The 10,186-nt window shown below is 34.4% G+C and overlaps 1 protein-coding gene across 1 annotated transcript; it reads left to right on the top strand.

Annotated features, from left to right (window-relative positions):
- Positions 1 to 473: 473 nt before the first annotated feature.
- Positions 474 to 9,379, top strand: vim (vimentin). Its single transcript, XM_051882365.1, has 9 exons — positions 474 to 1,115; positions 2,424 to 2,484; positions 3,884 to 3,979; positions 5,135 to 5,296; positions 5,988 to 6,113; positions 6,497 to 6,717; positions 8,291 to 8,334; positions 8,758 to 8,840; positions 8,925 to 9,379. Exons 1-9 carry the CDS (start codon positions 589 to 591, stop codon positions 8,964 to 8,966), a joined length of 1,362 nt encoding a protein of 453 aa, XP_051738325.1. The 5' UTR covers positions 474 to 588; the 3' UTR covers positions 8,967 to 9,379.
- Positions 9,380 to 10,186: the final 807 nt, after the last annotated feature.

The following is a 10,186-nucleotide window of genomic DNA, read 5'->3' as shown; positions in this document are numbered from 1 at the left end:
TAATTGGAATACATATTTTCGTAGTAGTATTTATTTGAAATTATATTATATTTATTTGTTTACATTTTTTTAAATATTAATATACATTATAAAAAAGTGGTGACCTGCATTTGTTACCTTTTACCGATAAAATGTGCTGGTATAAATGAATGATAATATTAAATGATAAGGGATTAAAAACATAATTTTTTTTGTCATATTCAAACTTTTAATTGTTATAGATGGGCAAATCCTGCTGTTTTACCTGTTTAAATAAAGGTTATTATTGCTAGTATAGGAGGCTAGATAAATACAACACACACTGTATAATATACAGTACATATACATCGATATCTCTTTTTACAAACTATATAATTTTCCTGTATTTGGCATGGTCAGACTCTTTCATTATTAGAGGGGCACATCCTGCTCCTCCGCCCCGATCCGACAGCGTCACTAAACCTCCCTTCACCGTTATGTCATTAGCATAGGGAGTGGACTATAAATGCAAGACGAACCTCTGCAGTGGTCTCGGGTGGTCTGGACAGGGTGCGGTAGTTATTGAAAGTACACGCTGACTTCACAATAACCCCGAACTAAAGGATTACAATGAGCAGCCGATCAAGCACATCTTCTTATAAAAGGATGTTCGGTGGGGAGCGAACAGCGATGGCTCGGTCCACTTACTCGAGTCGGCAGTACAGCAGCCCAGTGCGCACAACCATGCGCGGGTCCTACAGCAGCGCGCCTCCATCCATCTACATGAGCAAGGGCGCGAGGGTGCGCACCAGCGCGCCCCTGCCCAGACTCTCCACCGATACACTGGATTTTGGGCTCGCCGACGCCATCAACATCGAGTTTAAAGCCAACCGAACCAATGAGAAAGCGGAGATGCAGCATCTCAACGACAGGTTCGCCAGTTACATAGAAAAAGTGAGATTTCTGGAGCAGCAGAATAAGATTTTGGTCGCGGAGCTGGACCAGATGAAGGGCAAAGGCGCGTCCCGGGTCGGTGATCTGTACGAGGATGAGATGAGAGAACTGCGGAGACAAGTGGACCAGCTCACCAACGAGAAGGCCAGAGTGGAGGTGGACCGGGACAATCTGGGAGAGGACATCGAGCGCCTCAAAGAGAAGTATGTCCAACAGACGTGCAAACAGACAAAAACTGATAAAAGTTTCAAACATTAATCATCTGGCATGTGCACGTGCATATATATATATATATATATATATATATATATATATATTTTAAATATATTAAAAATATGTATAAATACATATTATATGTATATACACACACACATACACATTTTTAATGGTGCATTTATACAACAAAACATGGCTATTTTATGCATTTTAGAGCTTTAGATGGTCAAATGTTTTTTTTAAATCCTAAAATATATAGTCAAACCAAAAATTCTTCAGACATTTTTGATATATTTTTACTAGTGGGTTCAGCACACTATAGTTCATTTATGTAAGTGAGGATAGCAAAATAAAGTAAACTTTGACATATTATACCCACAAATTCTTCATACAGTGGACTACCAGTAAAATTGCTAAAAATTTGGAACCAAAAATTATTCAGGCACTTTGACCTGACCATGTTTTGCTTAAGTGTTATCTGACATAATTAAGATACATTTTTTCTGACACAGTTTAACTCTGAGATCTTGTCATATTTTATTACCATTTTTTTAAACTATAGTGAATAAACTGTATTAATGAATGAAATGTTCAAGGTGTCTGAATAAATTTTAGTTTGACCCTATATAGCCTGTATATTTTAAAATATTATTTTGTGTATTTGACTTTAAATTTTCATTTATTTTTTACATTTACACAGTAGTGCAGCTGTAAATTTTAAGGATTTCTGCCTGCTGATCCTTTAAATTATTTTTTGCAGTGTAACATAAATAGTCAAGTTGATTCAGTCATGTTTAATAACATATTTCCACCTACATAATTATGTCACACCAAAATGTTGTCTAAAGTTTCATACTCCATATCACCAGAATATGAAATATGATAAGAACTGTATAAACTGTGGGATAATAAGAAAATATATAACAAAGACACAGAGGTTTTATAATCCTATGAAATGTTTATTTTTAAACGATTTGCTAAGGAACTATTTCTACCTGACCCGACTTTTAAATGACAAAAAGTTGATTCTGTAATATTAAATCATATTTATGGCTTCAGTAAAAGCATTTAAATATATTTGTTATTTTTAAGGTGATTCTGTGTAGGAATTTTTTTTAGAATGAAGCTCTTCAATACAGGTTCATTTTTAGATACAAGATTTAATTTAATTTAGTTTGATATCAAAGGCTTTATATGGTGAACATATTTTATTTGTGAGATGCTCCAGTGCAGAGTGTATTAGAGTGGGTTTGGATGAGGGTGTGGCTCTGCTTAAATATTCATATCATTTTCAGACTTCAAGAAGAGATGCTTCAGAGGGAGGATGCTGAGAACAACCTTCGGAGCTTCAGACAGGTATACATCTGCATGTGTTCAGAGAAAAAAAAACACTTTTTAGACATATTATTGGACCTGATGTTTGATTGAGCGCTACCAAAGCATCAATAACATTGTGATCAGTCAGTGTTTGCAAGACACTACTGATTGTGACCAGCCTCCTCACAATAAAAGGGTCAGTGCAGGCCTGGTCAAGCTGCCCTCTTGTCTGGCATCAGATTTAGACACACAAATGAAAAGAGAGCTTTGTCTGAGAGCAGGCTTGGGCGTTCATGACAAAGCAAACTGTTGTACGAGTGGGAGGGGCCAGTGTTAACCAGGGGACATTGGTGACTTATGGTCGCAGAGAAGAGGATGTGTGTGTGTGTGTGTGTGTGTGTGTGTGTGTGTGTGTGTGTGTGTGTGTGTGTGTGTGTGTGTGTGTGTTTTAAAGGGTGTCTGCCACTACCAGCTGCAGCTCTACAAACAATTAGCAGCAGGCAAGCTATTGTTATTTAATTCAGTCAGGAATGATTTAAAAGAATTTGCATAAGGTTTGGGGTCAGTAAGATTTTTTTTTTTAATGAAATTAATACTTTTATTCAGCAAGGATGCATATTATTTCTAATTCAAATAAATGTTTTTTTTTTTTTTTTAACTTTCTATTCATCATAGAATTCTGGAAAAAAAAAATGTATCATGGTTTCCTTGAAAATATTAAGCAGCACAACTGTTTTCAACATTGATAATATTAAGAAATGTTTCTTGAGCAAAAAACTTAAAAACTAAATTGGTTAAAAAAACTTAATTGGTTAACAGAAAGTTTCCTTACTATACAGTTAATAACTGTAATAGATCTAACCGTGCATTTAATGTAATTTTACAGTAAAACACTGTTAAAGTTACAGTTTTTGGAAGTGAAAAAGAACGCTACTGTTTAATTTACAGCGGAAAACCGTAAACTGACATTCCCCGAATTCCCTACGTGACACATTTGATGTATTTTCATAGTTTCTTCTTAGTTTTTTCTAGTCAGTTATGTACATTAGGGTTTTATGTTACATCTAATGTTGTTAAATTAATGTTTATTGCATTTTTTTAATGTCATGTGTGTTATAATGGTGTAGCATTTGTGTGAATGACACTGTGCACCTTCTATATATTAGTATTTACTTTCTCAGCTTGTGGAAAAGCTGCTTGTGATGATTTTTGATTCATCATGTGACTTTCTCATCAACACCTGTTTTTGGTGGTTGTCAGTGTATTACAAAGGTACAAAACAGATATTAGGTTGGTAAATTAACATTATATCAGTTAATGAAATATGTTTTTTTACTGTAAATTTCAGTTAAATCTCCTATATTTTTAGGTGAGATGTCTCCTAGTTTCACGCAATAAGAGTTGATATTTGAATATTTTACATGTGTTACACACACAGGATGTTGACAATGCCTCCCTGGCCCGTCTGGACCTGGAGAGAAAGGTGGAGTCCCTGCAAGAAGAGATTGCTTTCTTGAAGAAGCTTCACGATGAGGTACTGAACCACCTGGAGACAGAAACACCAAAAATGAGATCTCTTTAATATCTCACTTGTTTGACAATGACATTAAAAGCAAATTGCAATTTTCACAGATTTTGCTCCTGAGAAAAAGACCCCAATAATCGAGAGTTTCAGAATAGATCTCAGATTTGCCAAGACATGCAATCAAAAATGAGATTTTGAATTCAAACATTTCTCCTCAGATTCTTCCGAGACCAAATTATCTGAGGAATACTATCCATGTTATGTTTATAACAATCTCTTCTTCTAATGAATTTCAGGAGAAACATCCGAGACAAAGCTGACACTTTAAAGAAACAACTCAGAATCTCTTGAGCTATAAAGAGCAACCTCTGAACAATAAAATGAATTACATTTCCTCTGGGAATTCAACTATTCTGCTCACAGTCGTGGTTTTCTGGCTGACTGACACTTTTGTTAGGCTTGTTAATATCAGGGTATTGTCTGGCATGTGTGAGCTGCTACCATAGTGATTAAATGGGTTGTGGAAACGGGCATAATTCCAAGAGAATAAAGCTAGGACATTGTTTCAGGATCAGGACGTACATTAGGTCAGGACTAATAAACTATCGCTAGTCATATTTGCTCTTTTTACATTCAAAACAAATACTAAAAATGTCATCTACACTAAAAGTTTAGGGTCAGTAAGATATTTTTTGAAAGAAACTAATACCTTTATTCAGCAATGATGCATTAAATTGATAAAAAGTGACAGTAAAGACATTTATAATGTTACCGAAAAAAATCTCTTTCAAATAAATGCTGTTTTTTTTTTTTTACTTTGAATCCTGAAAAATGTATCACGGTTTACACAAAAATATTAAGTAGCACAAGTGTTTTCAATACCGATAATAATAATAATAAATGATTCTCGAGCATCAAATCAGCATATTAAAATGATTTCTGAAGGATCATGTGATACTGAAGACTAGAGTAATGGCTGCTAAACATTCAGCTTTGCCAAACTGCATTTTAAAATATAAAAGTTATTTCACAATTTACTGTATTTTTGATCAACTAAATGCAGCCTTGGTGAGCGTGAGGGACTTTTTTCTCGACCTCAAACTTGTGATCAGTACAAAATGTGCATTTGGATTGTTCAAGTCATTTTTTCCAACATCTCCACAGGAACTTGCCGAACTCCAGATCCAGTTCCAGGAGCAGCATGTGCAGATTGATATGGAAGTGGCCAAACCTGACCTCACCGCTGCCCTGAAAGACGTCCGGCAGCAGTACGAGACTCTGGCTTCCAGGAACATCCAGGAATCTGAGGAATGGTACAAATCCAAGGTCAGTCTCTCTGCTGTCTAATTCATCACTGTTTCATCACAACAATATACAATAATGCATAATAAAATGCATAATTAGAATAAATAAATAGGCCTATCAACTTTTAAAAACTTTCCCATATTCCATATCTTATATCTTGTCTTTTCATTTTTAAAGTTGTGCATCCAATTCAAATATGGATTTACCAAAATATGCCTGTGCAGTTCAGTAACATTAATACATTTACAGTACATTTTGATTTTCTGAGCTGCTATGCTAATTTTATAGCTCAATTACTGTATGTCTATTTTTATTTCTCTAAAGGAAAGTTAATACAGATCAAATAAATCTCCTGAGATACTAAAAAGCAACTAGTGAACAAAGAAACAATAAAACAAAGGATCATTTAGCATTATTGTGAGTGGAAGTGCTGCTGATCTTGTAAGACAGTGTGAGATGTTTCAGGAATGAGTAAGTATCAACTCAGACATGGCAGATGGTCGACGTAGAGGCTTGTGTGGATTTCGAGACCATCTGCTCTTGTGTCACAGTATTGATCATCCTAATGGACCTATTGATCTATTAGCCTAGATCTTCAAACCTGAAACTAGCACAATCATCAGTGTCATTCAGTTTAAACAGAAAACAAAAGCCAGAGAGGCAGATGGAGCTTTATCTTTATCTTAATCTCGTATTTTCTCTTTCTTTGTAGTTTGCTGACCTGTCAGAAGCTGCTGCCCGCAACAACGAAGCGATCCGTCTGGCCAAGCAGGAGTCCAATGACTACCGCCGCCAGCTTCAGTCTCTCACCTGTGACTTGGAAGCTCTTAGAGGAACTGTGAGTACTGGAGGAAATTATATTAACATTATTTTAGTATCATTAAGATAATATCCAAGCTAACAGGGAACGTTCTCAGAACTTTAGCTAATGTTTTGGCAAAGTTCTCTCAAAGTTATGAACAAATGTTCTACCAGTAATATTAATAGAATGTTTCATGTATATAGTTTATTTTATTTCAGCTTTTTTTCAAGTTAAACTAAATGAAAATGAGAAATGTTGCATTGGCATCTACAGTAGCTGAAATAAAATAAGTTTTTTTAATATTTTATTTTAGTAACAAAAATGTTTTTTATGGTTTTAGTTAATTATTATACCTGATTTATTAAAGTGCTTTATATTATGGCTGCTTAAATGACAAATTATTGAATCCATAATTTCAGAATGAGTCCATGGAGCGTCAGATGAGAGAGATGGAAGAAAACTTTTCCATGGAGGCACACGGTTACCAGGACACCATCGGCCGTCTAGAGGACGATATCCGTAACATGAAGGAGGAGATGGCGCGTCATCTACGTGAATACCAGGATCTGCTGAATGTTAAAATGGCCCTGGATATTGAGATCGCCACCTACAGGAAGCTGCTGGAAGGGGAAGAAAGCAGGTGAATTATTGCTTTTGCGAGTTTATATATATATATTTTTGTTTTGGGATTCTTATGGTTCTCTTTAAAGGTTATGGGTTCAGGAGTTGGGTTATGGTTCACCCAAAAATGAAAATTATGTCATCATTCACTCGCCCTCAAGTTGTTCCAAACCTGTATAACTGAACACAAAGGAAGATATTTTGAAGGAAGTTTGTAACTAGGCCGCTTTGGGGCACCATTGACTTCCATAGTAGGAAAAAAAAATACTATGGAAGTCAATGGTGCCCCAGAATTGTTCAGTTTCCCACTTTCTTCAAAATATATTCCTTTGTGTTCAACAGAACAAAGAAATTTATATAGATTTGGAACAACCTGAGGGTTCGTAAATAATGCCAGAATTTTAATTTTTGGGTGAACTATCCCTTTAAAGCTGCACTCAACATGGACTTACTGTATAATGACACTTAGTGGAATGAATGCAGCATCATTAAAAAGTAATAGTTTTTGGTTACCGGTGTAATTGTAGAAATGTGCTTTTAACTAGTAGTATTTAGTATATACTATTTATTTACTTTTATACTATTTATCAGAGCTGCACAAATAATCATTAAAAGATTGCAATCTCAATTCAAACACCCACACAATTTTATTCTGCTAAGTCTATTAAACCTTCGAAAAGTACGATCACAGCAAACATTCAAATCTGTGTTGGCACTGCCGCTGAGCCAGAGAGAGCAGTCGTCATGTATAGATATGAAACAACTTCATAAACTTACAATAATTCAAATGATCACAGAAGTACTGGGATAAAAGTTTATAGTCCAGATATAAACACTGATGTCTACGGTAGCAAACAAAATAGAGTAAATCACCTTTTGAAAGTAACTTTATGCTTCAAATAAAGATTGTATCAATTACATCACTACACCAGTAGGTGGTGACAAGTGACTTACTTGTGTAAAAAAAAAATGTATTTGTCATTGAATCATTCATTCAAGATATTCGTTAAAAAAAAAGCTGATTCATCCAGTAATGAAACAAGTGAAGTCTTTATGATTGAGTCATTGAATCATTTATTCAAGAGATTTGTTCAAAAACGCTGATTCAGTATTAGTTTTTATTCCAACATTTCTAATTTTAGTTTCATTAATATTTATATTTTAGTTTATTTCAGTTTTATTTCAATTGTCAAAAAAAAATGTTTTATTAGTTTTAGCTTCAGTTAACATTATCATTAAGAATAGAACCGATGAAAGCATTTTAACCCTGTTAACTAGACATAATTTTATTCATTTTTTTTAATTATTCGGTGAGCGAAAGATGTAACGAATAGTATTCGGCTAGTCACTTGACCTCAACATGTCAGCCTCTTAAAGTGACCTGTTCAATGTAAAATAGCTTTTATTAGGCTACTGAAACAACAAATATATATATTTCAAAAGTATTATTTATTTCTTTAGGGCTAAAACATTTTAATGAGGAAAAAATACTGAGTGCAACTTTGACTTGGCTATCTTTAAAATAAATTACAAATATGTTTTTGAATTGACAATGGTTTTTACACATCATTTCTCTCTTTATTTCTTTCTAGGATCACCACACCATTTCCCAATTTCAAATCATTATCCCTGCGAGGTACAGTATCCTTATGAATGTTTGGGAAAACAATGCTGAATGTAAATGTATTATAACCACAAAATCATGCATAATTATGATAATAAATATAGGATTATCAACTTTTAAAATGGATGAGAAGATGCTTTCCATGTCCCATACCTTGTGTTAAATCAAATCAAATACATGTTTAGATGCAGTAGGAATAAACATGGTTTGTGTATGAAGCTATAGAAATTCAAGATGAATTTAGAAATCAAAACTGTCAATTTTTACTATTCAGCCCAAGTTAATAGCTTTGCATATTTTTGGGCCTATGCAGTTCACATTAAGAACTACTGGCCTGAAAAAAAAAGTACTTACTTCTGTCTGTCTGACCCTGTCAAAGCACAATCACACTTTTACAATGAAATAACTATATTTGGACTCATATTCTGCCTGCAGAGACCATGAAGGAAACCAGACCTGTGATAGACAACCTGTCAAAGAAGGTGGTGATAAAGACCATTGAGACCAGAGATGGACATGTGAGTGGCATGAAAAGAGTTTAAATATAAGATATTAAGTTTTTATATGAAAATGATGACCCTTTGACTTTTCAATCATTGCAGATAATTAACGAGTCCACCCAAAACCAGGATGATCTGGAATGAACTGCATGTGTACCTGTGACCAGTAGGGGCACTAGAGAGCTGAAGATCCACGCTGAAGTAGAACAAGAAGGAGAATGAAGTTTCTTTTGTTGTTTCTGTTGAGAGTAAAAAAGAAAAACAGCTTTAAAGTGCCTTTTTTGCATTGCCACATTAGAGCGGTCTGTTTATAGAGCTGTATTAGAGCTGAAAAGACAACGTAGGCCACTGAGTAAACCAGCTTTAACCAGGTTTATGTTTACCACAATGTCTGTAGTTTACACTGTTGAAGACCACAGCAATACTGATTGAGCTTTTTCTGTTTTGTATAATTATTGCAAATGACCAAAAACTTGATGATTTTGTCTCTCTTTCACCATAAGAAGACCAAACTATCAACAAATTTCCACAAATTCAATAAACCTTTTAAAGAATAATCAGATTCCTTTCTTTTATGAACAGTATTTATCTTTCATTTCCTATGTGCAAAATGAACTGAACATCTGAGGGGCTTTTCAAATGCTTCTCTAGCTGTTGCTCAGTAAAACCTACGTCATAAAAATAAACAGATTAGCATGATCTATCCAGGCAATGAGCCACACAACATTTCTATGATTTAATTAAAGGTAATTTGTTGGACACAATCATTAGTCCTAATGAGATCATCATCTCATCATGTTTAGTGATTAGTTCTCTGCATGCTTAACTAGCTGACAATCACACTCAGTTGAAAGACATCCACATTCTTTTTTAAAAATAATAATGTTATCATGTCATGTTGTTATTATATGAATTCCTCTAAGTGATTTACCTTCATAACTAAGACCTGATCCCAAATCCGTTTCTGCTTGAGAGTGAAAGCAAAGGGCAAATACCAGGCAAATGTGCCAGTCTGAAGAAGGATTTTTTTTTTATCTTGGCCATTGATTCTGTGTGGGATAAAGATATTAAAACAACTCTGTTGAAATTAAACCAATATCTTGAAACACATTTGTACCAGTGTTATTTTAGTATCATATAATTTAGTTTATATCATTCAGGTAACCGTTTTTTTTTTTATGGTTTTAGTTAACTAATAACCTTGCTTTGTACAACACCTCACATACAAAGACAAGGATGAAAGGAGTCAAATTCAACATTTGAATAAACACCAACCTCTAGATGGCTGTTTTGTTCAAATGAACTGAACTAGCCACACTAAAATCTCTGTATGTTATTGCCCTGTAAACAAACTTTTTTCTATT

Source organism: Ctenopharyngodon idella, chromosome 23 (assembly GCF_019924925.1).
Source record: "Ctenopharyngodon idella isolate HZGC_01 chromosome 23, HZGC01, whole genome shotgun sequence".
NCBI lineage: Eukaryota > Metazoa > Chordata > Actinopteri > Cypriniformes > Xenocyprididae > Ctenopharyngodon > Ctenopharyngodon idella.
This window is presented reverse-complemented; position numbering and strand designations above follow the sequence as displayed.